General features: G+C 43.2%; 2 protein-coding genes across 4 annotated transcripts in view; both read right to left on the minus strand.

Moving 5' to 3' along the window:
• LOC138948972 (1-deoxyxylulose-5-phosphate synthase YajO-like) overlaps positions 1-3,920 on the minus strand; it is a 10,815-nt gene extending 6,895 nt beyond the window's left edge. For both annotated transcript variants that reach the window (XM_070320662.1, XM_070320661.1), the window contains exons 1-3: positions 3,673-3,920; positions 2,564-2,706; positions 1,617-1,770 (exon numbers count right to left, since the gene is read on the minus strand). In XM_070320662.1, the coding sequence (XP_070176763.1) occupies positions 1,617-1,770; positions 2,564-2,706; positions 3,673-3,870 (495 nt within the window). In that variant the 5' untranslated portion in view covers positions 3,871-3,920. The remainder of the gene's footprint in view (positions 1-1,616; positions 1,771-2,563; positions 2,707-3,672) is intronic.
• Positions 3,921-7,585: 3,665 nt separating this feature from the next.
• The window catches only part of LOC138948971 (1-deoxyxylulose-5-phosphate synthase YajO-like), a 72,227-nt gene continuing 62,312 nt past the window's right edge, over positions 7,586-17,500 (minus strand). For both annotated transcript variants that reach the window (XM_070320659.1, XM_070320658.1), the window contains 7 exons: positions 16,302-16,444; positions 13,771-13,924; positions 12,714-12,887; positions 12,119-12,216; positions 11,005-11,177; positions 8,482-8,621; positions 7,586-8,270 (listed from right to left, as the gene is read on the minus strand). In XM_070320659.1, coding sequence (XP_070176760.1) covers positions 8,160-8,270; positions 8,482-8,621; positions 11,005-11,177; positions 12,119-12,216; positions 12,714-12,887; positions 13,771-13,924; positions 16,302-16,444 — 993 coding nt within the window. In that variant the 3' untranslated portion in view covers positions 7,586-8,159. The remainder of the gene's footprint in view (positions 8,271-8,481; positions 8,622-11,004; positions 11,178-12,118; positions 12,217-12,713; positions 12,888-13,770; positions 13,925-16,301; positions 16,445-17,500) is intronic.

Raw genomic sequence — 17,500 nt, forward strand, 5'->3', positions numbered from 1 at the left:
TCGCTGACGAGCGGGAGCCAAATATTCAAGCGGTTTGCTTGGGAGAGCTACGTTTTACGAGCTGTTGAGGTAATTAGCCGTTACTTTACGCTGGTGACCGGTCAATGTCTGTGAAATGTAAACTCTGTTTTGTTTCTCCATGATAGCGTATAACTTGCTCATTATAACGCTAAATTGTAATCTGTATATGGTTTTTGCAGATATGGAGAGGAGGAGAAAATGTCTTGAGTTGTTATTAAAAGTCTATTCTTGCAGGTACCACGTGCTCGCTGAAGGGGGAAGTTAGATATGTTTAAAGGTGGAAAAAGGGGGGATTGTTGCCATGGTCACTGCACCAACTACTCTGTTTCAGCTTGCTGGAGGTTTGCTACCCGGTTGCTGGAGGTTTGCTACCCGGTTGCTACCCAGTTGCTATCTGGTTGCTGGATACTTGCTGGAGACGTGCTACACTTAGGCTACACGTTTGCTGGAGACGGGCTACACTCCTGCTGTTCCTTTGCTGTACGGTTGCTGTTCTACGGCTGTTGCTGGTGTTGCTGCGACTTTCAACTGTATGCACCACTGCGCCACTGCGTTTCATCGAATGGACCCTGGCTATACTGAGAGTTGAGTGCACCCATGCGTAAACGCCCCCCCCCCCCCCCCCCCCCCACCTTGTCATCTTTCTAGCCCTTTATGAAGAACTTTGAGTTGTGACAACGTGGAGTGTTAACGCCTGTACAGGCTAAGACTTTTTACAGAGCAGCTAAGTGTTTTCTAACTTTACACGGTTCAGCGTGTTCTTATTATTTCATAAACTTTAACTGGCTTTTGTCAGTTATTTTTGTTTTACGACTTGGTCGTAAACACACTTTTGGCTTCACGAGAAGAGGGAGGTGGAGAGTTAGTGTATATAAACAGACGTCTAGAACTTATACTTTTGTTGATTCTAACTTGTTTTGTGTGACTGCGAGAGTGGATCGTGGTGTGGTTAGTCAGTTAGCAGTAATTGACCGTTTTAGGTCATTCATTTGACCATTAAAACGTGACACAAAGCCATAGGTATCACAAGACAGACAACATCTGCCGAGCTGTTATCACAAGGGGAACAACCGCATCGCCCTTCCACAAATATGCAATCAAAAATATCTTTGGGTTGATTTTGTTAATGGACTTGTGATCGAGAGGTCGCTGGTTCGAATCCGGACAGGGACGGACACGGGTCAACTTTATGTGCAGACCCAGAGACGGAAGCCATGTCCCACCCCCGTGTCACCACAATGGCACGTTAAAGATCTTGGTCATTCTACCATAAGTGCAGATGGCTGATACCACCTAAACACGCATACATCAAAAAGCCGTGAGGGCGTAAAACTCGAATCGTATAAACCAATTCATGTCCAATATAGGCAATTAAGACCTGACGGACAATAAGCCCCTTAAAATTTACTAAAGTCAACAAAGTCATGACAAATGGCATTGGTTTAATTTCAAACGGTTTTGGAACAATGTTTTACATAAACTCTCAAGGACTCGAGTGCTCAATGCATAATTCATTTTCTGTAGTAACAAGCAACCCAGTCAACAAACATCTCACATTGACAATATAGGCTTATTGACCAAGAATGACGTCATACCTGCAGAAGATCGATGTAGTCAGTTTTCAGCCGTTTAAGACTCTGTTCCACACTGTCCATGATGTGCCTACGACCGAGTCCCATAGAGTTAGGGTTGCTACGATCCATCGGGAAAAACACTTTTGTAGCAATCACAAACCGATCCCGCTGTTGGCTGCAAAAAGAAAATCGAACAAAAGACAAGTCGCGTGAAGCGCCATCAATACCTTTAAGTCAATATGCTAAAAAATGATTTTAAAACAAATGCAATAAAAAGAAAGAAAGAACGGACATAAGAAAAAAAAAGTGAAAGCAAGTAAGAACGAACAAAATAATAAAAATTAAAAAATAAAACAAAAATTAAAAAAATACAATAAAAAGGATGAAATGATTAATCGCAGACAACGTTAACCTTCGTCGTTTTTGCACAACGTAAAGCCTCTTGTTTCCATCAGGAGTGAACCAATGGAGGTATAATCTGAAAGTGTCTTCTGTGAAACCGGGCTGTTCTAATAAATACATTGCTTATAAAAAAAACTACGGTTCATACAATCTGGGAGGAGCAAGCTGTAGTTTGATATTTGAACTTCATCGTCAGTGCTCTCGGCGTATCAATAACCGCCTTATGAAGCTTTTCAGACTCAAAACAAGGAAAAGAAGAGATAAAAGCCTGCAAGACACACGTATCAAAACACCAATCGTTTAACATCAAAACACACACACACAAACACACACGCACACACGCACGCACACAAACACGCACACACACACGCACACCGTCGCACACACACACTATGACACACACACACACACACACACACACACACACACGCACTGTGACACACACGCACACACATGCACACACACACACACACACACACACACACACACACACTCACTCACTCACACACACTCACGCACACGCACACACAATCACAACGGTAACTAAATCAGTGATACAAGCTTACCTAGCCAACCAAGAGCCGATAATCCTCTCCGATCTCCCGCGTCCGTAGACGTTTGCGGTGTCGATGAAGTTACCTCCCCTTTCCGAGAATCTGTTGAGAAGCGCGTGTGATCCTGCTTCGTCGAGCTGACCGGGTTGGCCCATCTGAAAGAAATTAAAGCTGCAGTGCTTCCCGTGAAAAAATTCTACCAATTACTCTGAGTCAAACCTGCCCTTGCGACCACCTCTCGAAAGCGACCACCTGCCCACACCGACCACTCTAAAGGTTCTCAGACGAGTGTTTTTGTCCTACATAATTCACCTTTCCAAAGCGACCACCTCTCTACAACGATTATTTGTTGTCGGTCCCTTGGGTGGTGTGTAATAAGAAGGTTCTACTGTACCTCGATCATACCTGCTCAAGCTTGTACATGGAATAGGAACATTCCTTCACTCGGGAACATACAGTCAACAGTTTGGTTTCTGTCTGTGCAGAGTGGGAATTGTTTGATGAATTCCTTTCTTAGATTGACACTAGTGTCAGTTAAAAAATTGATGTGTGTGTGTGTGTGCGTGTGTGTGTGTGTGTGTATGCGTGTGTGTGTGTGTGTGTGTGTGTGTGTGAATATGTGTGTGTATGTGTGCCAGTGCATGTGTGTGTGTGTGTGTGTGTGTGTGTGTGTGCAGTGTGTCTGTGTGTGCGTGTGTGTGTGTGTGTATGTGTGTGTGTGTGTGTGTGTGTGTGTGTGTGTGTGTGTATGCTGAGTTTCAATGGTACACGATAAAATCTAAACTTGTTGACGTGTCCTTGTATCCCTCACACACACACACACACACACACACACACACACACACACACACACACACACACACACACGCACGCACGCACACACACACACACACACACACACACACACACACACACACACTCAATCACACACGGACACACACACACACACACAAGCACAAACACAGAGAGACAGACAGACACAGACAGATAGAGTCAGGGGAACAGTAATACAAACAAGATCTCTCTTCAGAGTGAAAGCTTATACCAAGTTTCGTGAACACACTGTTAGTCTGAATCAGTTCTGTGACGTCTACCGCCCCTCAAAACCAAAACGCACTCACATTCGATTCTCCAAACGTCAAAGTCCCAAGACAAATGTTGGAAACTCGTAGTCCGGATTTGCCCAGGTACACGTTCTGGCATTTTGATTCTTCGGGAATTTCACTAGCCATGGTCCGAACACTGGTCAGTACAATCCTAGCTATGAAATTTTCTCTCCGGAGACAGCTGAATACAAAAGTACGACAGCACGATATCATAGCGAAAAGGTTTTCACTTCAAAGCATAGTAGCGGACAACCGCTCCACCTTGGCCTGACTATCAGTGCAACGGGTTCGCTTGTTTCATGAGATAAGGGGATATGGGGCCCGGTAGCTCATTTGTGATCGGAAGGTCGCAGGTTCGAATTTGGGCCAGGACGGACACGGGTCGACTTTATGTGCAGTCCCAGAGACGGAAGCCATGTCCCACCCCTGTGTCACCACAAAGGCACGTAAAAGATCTCGGTCATTCTGCCATAAGTGCAGATGGCTGATACCACTTGTGTGTCTCATCAAAAGCTGTGAGGGCGTAAAACTCGAATCATATAACCCATATCTTGTCCTTAAGAGGCGAAATGTTCAGCATGTAGGACATAAAGCATTCTCTCTTTCCAAACTGACTCAAGTTTGTAAATATCGGAGCACAATACAACCTCCCATGTCAACCAAACATGATGATTTGACTACTGGATCCTTGCGTCCGATAATAATCTCAACGGTCTTCATGTAATCAAATAACCAAAGGGAAGTAATCGGTCTTTATGCTTACGACATGTGTAATGGAGTAAGCGAGAGTTGTACGGAACATTTCTCCTGGCACCTGATAGAATAACAAGCATTGAAATGAACAAGCGACTTTCATCCTCAAAGTCTGGTCTTCATGTAAGTCTGATCACGGTCATTACCCAATAAGTACGAAAATTAATTAGACCTGAAATAAATTAAGTCGTTAAATACTCCAGAAATTCAGGTTTCTTCTTTTTTCATGTAACTCCCCAAGGCAAGTGGTCTTTTAGCGTTAAACTTCTTGTCCCTAGTGTAGTGAACACATTGTGATATTATGGATCGCTCGTGCACCAAACGTAAACACAGTTTGAAAAATCAAATATGACAGCAGCTTTCAGGATCACACACAGGACTAGTGTCTTTGATCGTTGTCTGTAAGTATGCGCGGAATTTGCTTAACTAGTTGCAAACAATGGAGACTCTAATGAGCGATTTCTCCATTATGCAACGTTAAATATCTTCGTGAAAATGTCCCACACACAAAAACATGTTCGCCTGATTATACCTACTTCGAATGATTCAGAGTATGGTATCAAACGTCGGAAAGAGCTTTCTCTTACGAATCTAGCAGTCATATAAAGTTGACATCTGCTTCAGTAGGAATCCATGGTAAAACCAATGAAGTTGGACGTTTTAGTTAGATCATACTCCCCTTAAGCTAGGCTAGGTGCATACAGTTCACTGCATACAGTTCACTGTCAAGGTCTTTGTCGTATGAGTGTAAAACGGTGGCTCGGGAATTTTGAAAGGTCAACGTTCGAATGTGTCGCTAGGATGTGTGGCAATCCGCACTATACACAGTGCTGTGTTGTGCTGTCTGTGAATATTTAAGACTTGCACGACCCTGTGACCCTGCATATTCAACAGGCCGAGCTAAATGCCCAACAACTTGAACTAAAGACCAACACACTGGCTTTGATACTGAAGGAAAAAGGGACCTAACCGAACACTTTCAGAACAGAACAAAAATTGAAGCAGGCGAACTTGAGACAGTTCGGATCAGTTAAATGGACCGAGCTACTTGAAAAGAGTGAGGAAAACAACATGGGTTCCCTTCTAAGCCGAAACTGGTCGCAATAAAGCATATTTAATATCTTTTCTTCGATTTTTAAACGGAATTTCTTTTTTTTTTTTCATTTTCATTACTTTATTGTCCCATCGCTGGGAAATTCGGGTCGCTTCCTCCCAGTGGAAAGCTAGCAGCAACGGAGTCGCGCTACCCAGGTGTCTGCGTGTTTAGGTGTATTCAGCCACCTGCACTTATGGCAGAATGACCAAGTTCTTTTACGTGCCATTGTGATGACACGGGAGTGGGACATGGCTTCCGTCTCTGGGTCTGCACATAAAGTTGACCCGTGTCCGTCCCGGCCCGAATTCGAACCTGCGACCTTCCGATCACAAGTCCAGTGCTCTACCAACTGAGCTACCGGGCCCCCGGGAATTCACCATTATTGTCAGGACAGCCGACTGTTAAAACCCTAACCCAAGTGACCACTACCCTCCAAACCCCTGCTGTACGTCGTGAATTACGGATTAAAAGGCCTACGCAAATTAGTACAAGGCCAGAGGTTTGTTTGTTTGTTTGTTTGTTTGCTTAACGCCCAGCCGACCACGAATGGCCATATCAGGGCGGTGCTGCTTTGACATATAACGTGCGCCACACACAAGACAGAAGTCGCAGCACAGGCTTCATGTCTCACCCAGTCACATTATTCTGACACCGGACCAACCAGTCCTAGCACTAACCCCATAATGCCAGACGCCAGGCGGAGCAGCCACTAGATTGCCAATTTTAAAGTCTTAGGTATGACCCGGCCGGGGTTCGAACCCACGACCTCCCGATCACGAGGCGGACGCCTTACCACTAGGCCAACCGTGCCGGTGATCGGGTTGTTATCGTTCAACGTGTTTTGCTTATTTTGCTGTATTTTGAAAGAGAGAGAGAGAGAGAGAGAGAGAGAGAGAGAGAGAGAGAGAGAGAGAGGGGGGTGGGAGAGAGAGAGAGAGAGAGTGTGTGTGTGTGTGTGTGTGTGTGTGTGTGTGTGTGTATGTGTGTGTGTGTGAGTGTGTGTGTGTCTGTGTGTGTGTGTGTGTGTGAGCGAGAGTGCGTGGGGGAGGGACAGGCGTGTGTGTGTATGTGTGTGTACGTGTGTCTGTGTCTGTATGTGTCTGTTTGTGAAAATGACGTTGGAATTATAACAAACAACGCTGCTTTAAATCATTCATTCGGTATTAATGTATTTACTTATTTTATGACAATAGTAAGTCTCCTATTCTTCGGCGTTACCGTGTCTCTTCTTATACTCGGATTCAAGACCGCGTGCAGTGTGAGCACTACTTTGTTTTAATGGATACAAAAGTCCAGAAAAAAGAAACATACGATTTCTTAAAGTGACATTATATTAACATTATAATTTCGTTGAAATAATCGTTTCAAAAATACTCGGTGGGAAAAAGAATACTAGCTCAAGTGGCCAACCAACTACTGTGTTTCATGGGATATAAAAGTCCAGAAAAAAGAAACATGCGATTTCTTAAAGTGACATTATATTAACATTATAATTTTGTTGAAATAATCGTTTCAAAAATACTCGGTGGGAAAAAGAATACTAGCTCAAGTGGCCAACCAACTACTGTGTTTCAATGGATATAAAAGTCCAGAAAAAAAACACCATGCGATTTCTTAAAGTGACATTAACATCATAATTCCATTGAAATAATCGTTTCAAAAATACTCGATGGGAAAAGAATACTAGCTCAAGTGGCCAACCAATTATAATACACCTGTTATATTTAAAGTCTGACGGAGCCTTATTTGACAGCTATAAAGCACGCTCTCAAAAGAGAAAACAGAAGGAATAGTTCGCACGCATGCATGCTCACACACGCGCAAGCACACACGCGCAAGCACACACACACACACACGTACACACACACACACACACACACACACACACACACACACACACACACACACACACATACACTTCATGTGGGAAGTTTGTTAGGGTCAAACCAGACAGCACAAAAAACACAACAAATCCAGTTTATGGTAATTTTAAACAACCTGGTCTTTCAACAATTCATCATTCAATCATCATGTTTGAAGCAATTCAACTTCACAACTTCCTTGAAACAGATCATGAAGTTATTTTTTACAAAGCGCAGATATTCACAAATACAACACAAAATCTACTTCCGACAACAGTGTTAAAAATATTGTCGTAGAACACAGCTTTCAGTACCGTTTGTTCTGTTTTGTTTATACTTGTTTTATTCCAATTTGCACCGACACCGATAAACAGAATACTACATGGCTTGCTGTGTCGTACCAGATTTACACTCGTTGCTTTTTCAAATAGTCAATATTTAAAAAAAACAACTCGTGTAAATCTGGTACGACACAGCAAGCCATGTAGTATTCTCTATGTACATTTGTACTTAAAAAAAACCAAACACGTTTTAATGCCGAGTCGCAAGTAGAGGCCTCTAAAGACCCATGACGTCAGCAGGGCAAAGCGGTCGAAAAGACGTCATGCTACATGTAACCATTGGGGTTCCAAGGGTTGTTTCAGAGGCCTCTAAAGACCTGTGACGTCAGCAGGGCAAAAGGATCTACATGACGTCATGTTACACGTAACCATTGGGGTTCCAAGGGATTTTTAAGAGGCCTCTAAAGACCTGTGTCGTCAGCAGGGCAGAGGAGTCTAAATGACGTCATGTTACACGTAACCAGTTGGGTTCCAAGGGTTGTTCCTTGTGGCGTTCATTCTCCAGATCATTTCGTAAGGGTAAGGGATCTCTGGTTTGCTGGCCTCGTCCAGCTGTTTCATCTGGGGACAGAATGGTATAATTAATAGTCTGTTGGAGAATACCCGTGTTCGATCATGAATTTGAATTCTCTTTGTTTTTGTGGTGTGGTGTAGTACGTGTGGTGTGTTGTGGTGTGTTATGGTGTGGTGTTGTGTGGTGTGGTGTGGTGAGGTGTGGTGTGGTGTGGTGAGGTGTGGTGTGGTGTGGTGTGTATTTCTTTACGCAACAAACCTCGTCTTCAGTGAGTGTCCATCCGCTAGCAGCACCCATGTTGTCATCCAGTTGGTGCATCTTGGTGGCGCCGATGATGACAGAAGACACCACGGACTTCTGTAGCAACCACCGCAGTGAGACCTGGGCCACCGACTTGCCTGGAAAAATAAAATGTAAGTGTCATATGACATGTCTTTACCCACAGAACTTTCCGGGATTTTTCAGCTGATGGTCGAACGCTACAACGCTTTGATATAATTATGGCCTTTTGGGCCTTAACGATTTTGCACAGCTGCTTAGCGAGTATTGTTTACATGCACCCCGAGGCGTATGGAAAGTTTTGATTCTTTCTTTCTTTCTTTCTTTATTTGGTGTTTAACGTCGTTTTCAACCACGAAGGTTATATCGCGACGAGGGAAAGGGGGGAGATGGGATAGGGGAAAGGGGGGAGATGGGATAGAGCCACTTGTTAAGTGTTTCTTGTTCACAAAAGCACTAATCAAAAAATTGCTCCAGGGGCTTGCAACGTAGTACAATATATGACCTTACTGGGAGAATGCAAGTTTCCAGTACAAAGGACTAAACATTTCTTACATACTGCTTGACTAAAATCTTTACAAACATTGACTATATTCTATACAAGAACCACTCAACAAGGGTAAAAGGAGAAACAGAATCCGTTAGTCGCCTCTTACGACATGCGGGGGGCAGAGAAATAAGGATGTGGAAAAGAAGACTTTTGGTAAGTGAAATAAAGGTGATGGATCCAGTCAGGTAGAAATAAGACAACAAGAAAAGAATTGGAAAACTGCAGGGAATAGTAGGGAGAGTTTTCTTGGAAGGAAATATAGGTGAAAGGACTGGTAAGGCAGAAATAAGACAAAAGAAGAGAAGTATAGGGGTGGGGTAGCTCTGTGGAAACACTCCCGCCGCGTGAAGGCGACCCCATGGGAGCAAGTTTTGATACAAACTGGTCAGGCCTATTAAAGGAACAAGGAAACAACCCATGTTGCTGAGAGCTATCGTGTCATGACTGCGTCACTCTGTCACATTACGGTACACTGGGTACAGCCCCCTTCAGAACTTTTTGAAGCTGTCCACTGCAGCTGTATATAGCCCCCTCCTATCTGTGTATGTCTTTCAGTCAAAGGACACTTACGACCTGTCATCTCACAAACATTATTACACGGTGAACCATGCTGAACCATTTCAACTGTTCAATTTTGGTATGTGACCAAGTGGAGGGATATTTTGTATGCCCTGTAAAACCCTGGCCAGATCGAAGACGGTGAGCCGAAGGACTGACTGACTGACTATTAGGGTTTAACGTCCTCTTAGACCAACTGGTCTATATTGGGACAGGTATTGGTAATACGTTGAAGATATGGTGTGATACTTTGATTCGAACAAGCCCGCTGTGGCTGTCTTCTTCGACACACCAGCATTGGGTTTGTCTCGTCAAAGTATCGAAATACGAGCATGATAATCGGAGACGAGAGATGATGCATGCGTGTCTTCGTGTTTTCCAAGCCCTGAGACTTTCGCTGTGAACGTGGGATCTTTTTCGTGCGCATGTTTGACTTGGAATAAAGGCCGTGAAAGGTGAATGCTCGCCTAATAGGCTACTGAGCTTTACTGGCCGATGTGAATGCGTTATATATTGTGTGTAAAAAATGTCTGTTTGTCTGTCTGTAAAAAAAATTCCATTTCAAACGGCAGAAATTAATATGTAAGCGCCTAGGGCTATATCTAGATTAGGCGCATAAAAATGATCACAATAATAATAATAATAATGTGTGCACACAGGGGTGTTCGGACACCGAAGAGAGTCTGCACAAAGTTGACTCCGAGAAATAAATCTCTCGCCGAACGTGGGGATCGAACCCACGCTGATAGTGACCAACTGGCTACAAAGCCAGCGCGCTACCAACTGAGCTACGTCCCCGCCCCGAGCCGAAGGAGTGAGCAAGCCGCCAGCATAACACACTGAGAGATTGGGTGGTGCCTGTTCGTGACCAGGTGCCTTCCCCCCCCCCCCCCCACTTCCCGATATCATATATTAAATACTAGTCCCTAATAGGTCTCTGATTATGATGATCGTATTTCGATACTTTGACAAGACAAACCCAATGCGGGTGTGTCGAAGAAGACAGCCACAGCGGGCTTGTTCGAGTCACACGTATCATATCTTCAGCGTATATATTACCAATACCTGTCCCAATATAGGCCAACTGGTCCAAGAGGACGTTAAACCATAATAGTCAGTCAGTCAACCTGTAGGACAAGAATCATCATCGCCATGGGTGGGATTCTTCTGGTAAATTCCGGAAATCTGGATTCGTAATGTCTGTGGTGACGTTTTTTTGGTTGTTAATTATACAAACCCTTCAGCGTCTTCACCCCCTTAACATTCTTCAGGATTCATGACATTTTTCAGTCCCACCATGCATTTCGTTGTTGGTGCCTGTTCGCAGCCTCCGTTCAGACGGCGGGCTGGGCGCTGGTGCGGGTTGCTGAGAAACTCGTACAGTGCCAACTGACCTTTAGCCTTGGCGATCTTCTCCACCGTGTCCAGCGTGGTCCAGTTGCTGTCCTTGTTGAGCGCTGCCCAGGACGGAGCGGACTGCATGTTGATGCTGCCGCTCTGCGTGGACCAACCCAGGCGACCCTCCTTCGGCTTCTCTTCTCGTTTCACCTTGCCCGTCAGGAACCCGCTGAGACATTGCACAACAAATAACCAAAGGGAGGTAAGCGCACTATTGCATACGACATCTTTATTTATTTGGTGTTTAACGTCGTTTTCAACCACGAAGGTTATATCGCGACGGGTGCATACGACATGTGTAATGGAGTAAACGAGAGTTATACGGAACCTTTCTCCTGGCACCTAAGAGAATAACAAGCATTGAAATGAACAAGCGACTTTCATCCTCTGCCTCATTTCGTTTGAGACATTGTACCGTTTGCATGTGAGTTAAAATAAGAAGTAATAACAAAAGGTATGAGGGAATAGCATTTTTATTTATTTGTATTTTTGACCAAAATATAAGATTTGACGCGTTTTTAAACTTCACGACCCTCGTTAGTATTAGTTAGTGTTTTCCTTCACGACTCTCGTTAGTATTTGGCCCCTACAATTTGTGTAAGAGGTTTTGCAAGAAAAGGTCACTCTCCCACAACCCGTACAAACCCGACGGAGTTATTTCTAAAAATCGTCTATTTCAAAGAAATATCAGTAATTTTTAGAAATGGCCACAACTTTATGTATTGATCCTTTTTAGTTAGAATTTCTTTTATTTTTCACGATTGAGAAACAAATTGAACGAACACAAACACGCACTCTTGTGTAGTCCCCAGCAGCCTATAAGTATGAGTTTTAGTCGGCTTATTGCGTCACATGTTTCTAATCCAATTTTCAATCGATACATTATAATTTACTTTGTAAATTACACCGTTTGTAAGAAATTATACTGAAAGTAAGCATTCTGAGAAGATACGTGTTTGCAGGGGCGGATCAGTTGCTTTGTAAGGGGGGGTGCACTTTGAATCGAAAGTGAATGTGATGGGCGCGAAGCGCCCGAATTTGCTAGGGGGGTCCGGGGGGTCCTGTGCACCCCCCCCCCTCGTCCGCCCCTGGTTTGTTCGCTGTACTGACCCTTTGAGCGGACTCCAAGGCAGGACGCCCATCCCGTCCAGTTTACACACTTGGAATGGCTCCAGCTCGCTCTCTCTGCACACAAGGCTGTACTGTTGCTGTAAGGCAAAGGGAACTTCTTTTGTTCATAAGGGAAAGCATGTAAAAGACGACTTTAGCCACAATGCTGACTGAACCTACTATATACACTGTAACTTAGCTGATCAATCATAATTAGCAGCATGAATGCTCATAATCTTAGAAGAATATATCTCCAAGCAGGTTTAGGTCCCCGAATCTCAGACTTCAAATGTCTCCAGGCTAAGCAAGCTTCCTCAGGCGCTCTGTCTGTGTGTCTGTCTGTCTGTCTGTCTGTCTGTCTGTCTCTCTCTCTCTATTTATCTATCTATCTATTTATATATCTATTTATCTATCTAAACAGCACAACTTTTTGTTAGACATATGCGTGCATGCTTGTGTGCGTAATAGTGTCTGTGTGTCAGGATGCGCGCGTGTTTGCATCAGTGTATTTTACACATGTGTCCATGTTTTCTTAACAATATCTGTACATTTTTTGAAAACATATTAGCAGCAAAATTGGACGACTTTCTCTTACCTGCAGGGAAATGTAGGGATTGAATCCCAGCTGTTTGTTCAGATCCACGATTTTCTGGAGCTGCCATCCTGTCACATTGCTTGCTCCAACATATCTGACCTTGCCGCTCCGCACAAGGTCATTCAGCGTCGTCAGCGTCTCTTCTAGGGGAACAGCGTCATCCCAGATATGCGTCTGTATGACGTCAGAACGGACATACAAGGTTACGTCAGTTCATGGCGTCACATGATTTTGCGTAAAGGGAATGTTTACCCATATTACCAAGAGGAACTACTACATGCATACAACGAAAATAATAATCAAAATGCTGTACCAACAATTAACCGGGGCAGAAAGAAATGAAAATAATGGAAAAGTTTGCTCCATCTCAACATCGAAGTCCTCTTTTCTGAAGTCCAGGCAAAGCCGACGAGTGAGCGCGTTATATGGGTGTAACCGAATGCTCCAAACAATCGAATTACGTTTGAAAACAATCATGCCAATCAAGGTGTCAGGAGCAAGTTTGGGCCAAATTATTACACAGTATAATTAATAGACGTATACAATCGGCGTTACTATACACATGTGTGGTTATATTCTTGGGAAATAGGTGGTATGAGCAAAAATAACCAGGACGAACAAACGAACGAACATACGTTCACAAGTATATGCCTGGAGACAACAACCCTCAGACCCTATCACAAAGAGCTCTGTCTCTCTCTCTCTCTCTCTCTCTCTCTCTCTCTCTCTCTCTCTCTCTCTCTCTCTCTCTCTCTCTCTCTCTCTCTCTCTTTCGAACCCACACAATCGTCTTACTGTCTTTGAACGCTTGAGCTATGAATAGCTCAGTACTTAAGACCGACAACATCTTTAAAGCAGCCGCTGTGACAAGGGAGACTACTGCGTCATCCCGCCTCATAGGCAGCATAACAGAATCAAATCAAATCAAATCAAATCAAATTCAAACCAAATCAAATTGAATCGATTCCAATTGATTGAAATCAATTCCAATCAAATCAAATCAAATCTAACTCCTTTTAATATCTCAAGCACGAGAAATTACAGAATGTCTTCGCACCTGCAGAAGATCGATGTAGTCAGTTTTCAGCCGCTTGAGACTCTGTTCCACACTCTCTATGATGTGTCTACGACCGAGTCCAGCTGCGTTGGGATTGCTCATATCCATCGGGAAGCGCACTTTCGTTGCCACCACAAACCTATCTCGTTCTTGGCTACATGTGAAGACAAAATAAAGCAAAAACGTATACCAGTGAAAGAAAGAAAAAAAAGAAAGATAAAAGAAAGAAAAAACAAGTCGCGTAAGGCGAAAATACAATATTTAGTCAAGTAGCTGTCGAACGTGAAATTGACAAGAAGAGCGGAATAGTGGTTACGCTATGCTGCATAGCACGCTTTTCTGTACCTCTCTTCGTTTTAACTTTCTGAGCGTGTTTTTAATCCAAACATATCATATCTATATATTTTTTGAATCAGGAACCGACAAGGAATAAGATGAAAGTGTTTTTAAATTGATTTCGAAAAAAAAAATTTGATAATAATTTTTATATATTTAATTTTCAGAGCTTGTTTTTAATCCGAATATAACATATTTATATGTTTTTGGAATCAGCAAATGATGGAGAATAAGATAAACGTAAATTTGGATCGTTTTATAAATTTTTATTTTTTTTTACAATTTTCAGATTTTTAATGACCAAAGTCATTAATTAATTTTTAAGCCACCAAGCTGAAATGCAATACCGAAGTCCGGGCTTCGTCGAAGATTACTTGACCAAAATTTCAACCAATTTGGTTGAAAAATGAGGGCGTGACAGTGCCGCCTCAACTTTCACGAAAAGCCGGATATGACGTCATCAAAGACATTTATCAAAAAAATGAAAAAACATATGGGGATATCATACCCAGGAACTCTCATGTCAAATTTCATAAAGATCGGTCCAGTAGTTTGGTCTGAATTGCTCTACACGCACGCACGCACGCACGCACGCACGCACGCACACACACACACACACACACACAGACAGACACACACACACACACACACACACATACACACACACATACACCACGACCCTCGTTTCGATTCCCCCTCGATGTTAAAATATTTAGTCAAAACTTGACTAAATATAACAAGTCGCGTAAAGCGAAAATACAATATTTAGTCAAGTAGCTGTCGAACTCACAGAATGAAACTGAACGCAATGCCATTTTTCAGCAAGACCGGTATACTCGTAGCATCGTCAGTCCACCGCTCATGGCAAAGGCAGTGAAATTGACAAGAAGAGCGGGGTAGTAGTTGCGCTAAGAAGGATAGCACGCTTTTCTGTACCTCTCTTCGTTTTAACTTTCTGAGCGTGTTTTTAATCCAAACATATCATATCTATATGTTTTTGGAATCAGGAACCGACAAGGAATAAGATGAAAGTGTTTTTAAATTGATTTGGACAATTTAATTTTGATAATAATTTTTATATATTTAATTTTCAGAGCTTGTTTTTAATCCGAATATAACATATTTATATGTTTTTGGAATCAGCAAATAATGGAGAATAAGATAAACGTAAATTTGGATCGTTTTATAAATTTTTATTTTTTTTTACAATTTTCAGATTTTTAATGACCAAAGTCATTAATTAATTTTTAAGACACCAAGCTGAAATGCAATACCGAAGTCCGGGCTTCGTCGAAGATTACTTGACCAAAATTTCAACCAATTTGGTTGAAAAATGAAGGCGTGACAGTGCCGCCTTAACTTTCACGAAAAGCCGGATATGACGTCATCAAAGACATTTATCAAAAAAATGAAAAAAACATATGGGGATATCATACCCAGGAACTCTCATGTCAAATTTCATAAAGATCGGTCCAGTAGTTTAGTCTGAATCGCTCTACACACACACACACACACACACACACACACACACACACACACACACACACACACACACACACACACACACACACACAGACACACGCACATACACCACGACCCTCGTTTCGATTCCCCCTCGATGTTAAAATATTTAGTCAAAACTTGACTAAATGTAAAAAGATATGTTAGTATCGTGTCAATATCCAAAATCAGACAGCAGTAGCGTAGTCTTTTGAAATTGTTACCACTTCTGACAAATAAAGGGACGTAAATGCTCTAAATGTATACGACATGTGCATCATAGTAGGGTAACTCTTAGTTATACGGAACCAACCTCCAGGCAATTCCGAGAGAATTATAACAAGCATTGAAATGAACAAGCGACTTTCATTTGAGTAAAATTCTCATGTTCCCACTTTTGTCTTATTTTTTTTGACTACGCGAAGTATACTTCGCGAGGTTTGCCGCACGGAGCTTAAGCACAGAGTTGTCAGTAAAAGACTTCGCGAAGTCTTCGTGAAGTCGACTTCGGGCTCAATCACGGACCGCCTTAAGGGGAAGCAAACACGTAAGAAATACTGACTAAGGTGTGTTTTTAGGTGATGCTATTTTGTACACGAGCCAAAAGAAAAATATCTGTTTGTTGCATTCAGATAATAAAGTGTTATTGAATTGAAATTAATTAAATTGATTTGAATTGAATTGAATTGACTTACCCAGCCAACCAAGATCCGACGATTTTCTCCGAGTTACCGCGTCCGTAGACGTTTGCGGTGTCGATGAAGTTACCTCCCCATTCCACGAACCTGTTGATGACTGCGTGGGAGCCGGCTTCGTCCAGCTGCCCTGGGTTCCCCATCTGCAAACAAGTGAGTGAGTAGGGGAGGGAGGGGTAGGGTGGGACAAAAAATCCTTATTGGAATATCTCATTCAATACTTAAGACAAAAACACAAAACTGGTGTCATCAGAAACTTTATTAAATTTGCCACAAAACAAAGAAAACAAAAAATAGATTTATTTAACCGACTCTGGAGAATTCGCAGTTAAAAACGCAAACAAATGTGGGGCAGGGTGGAACATGACGGGGCAGGATGGGACATTGCTTGGGGCAGGGTGGAACATGACGGCGGGGCAGGGTGGGACATATGACTTTGTGTGTGAAGTTAAGAACCTTGTACCAGCTAAAACAACGCCCTCGTGAGTCTTCATTGACATTGAAGATTTCCGATGATTGGTGATAAGATCCCTGTAGAGTCCACCGCCTGTCCTCACTGAACAAACGCTTCTTTGAAGCTCTGGCTTTCTTGGCCACAGCTCGAGGTTTCTTGGGCACAGCTCGAGGTTTCTTGGCCACCTTTTTCTTCTTCGCTTCCATCTCTGCTTTTTGTGGTGTGTCTGGCAACACTCGGCTTCTGCCAAGCGCTTGACCGGTACGCTTCCTCTGCTGGGTAGCCTTTGGGTATGGTCTGATAACTCCAGGTGAGCAGATCAGAACAGAGTCAGGGGAACGAGATGCGCTTGGATCAGGTGGACAGTCAGCAGCGCTTGGATCAGGTGGACCGTCCACAGCAGCGTTTTGGGCGGCTTGTGTTGAAGTTTCAATGGGAGTGGTTGATTGTTGACAGGGTTTGTCGCTGATGTAGCTTTGGTAGAAGTCGGTTTCTGAAAAGACTTCGGTATCCAGTGGGCAGATGCCCGTGGACTTGAAACCACTGGTGATGTTCTGAATTGTGAAGGCACGGTTATATGCAGCGCCAAGGATTCCTGCGACGTCGTGGATCGTCTGACGTTTTCCAGGGTTGTTGTACATCCATGAGGTGATCGCTGCGTTATACTGCCTCTTCAGCGGGCTGAAGACGGTCTTGTCCAACGGTTGGAGCCTGTGACTACAGTGGGGAGGGAGACTCAACAGCA

The sequence above is a fragment of the Littorina saxatilis genome, linkage group LG15, assembly GCF_037325665.1.
Source record: "Littorina saxatilis isolate snail1 linkage group LG15, US_GU_Lsax_2.0, whole genome shotgun sequence".
NCBI lineage: Eukaryota > Metazoa > Mollusca > Gastropoda > Littorinimorpha > Littorinidae > Littorina > Littorina saxatilis.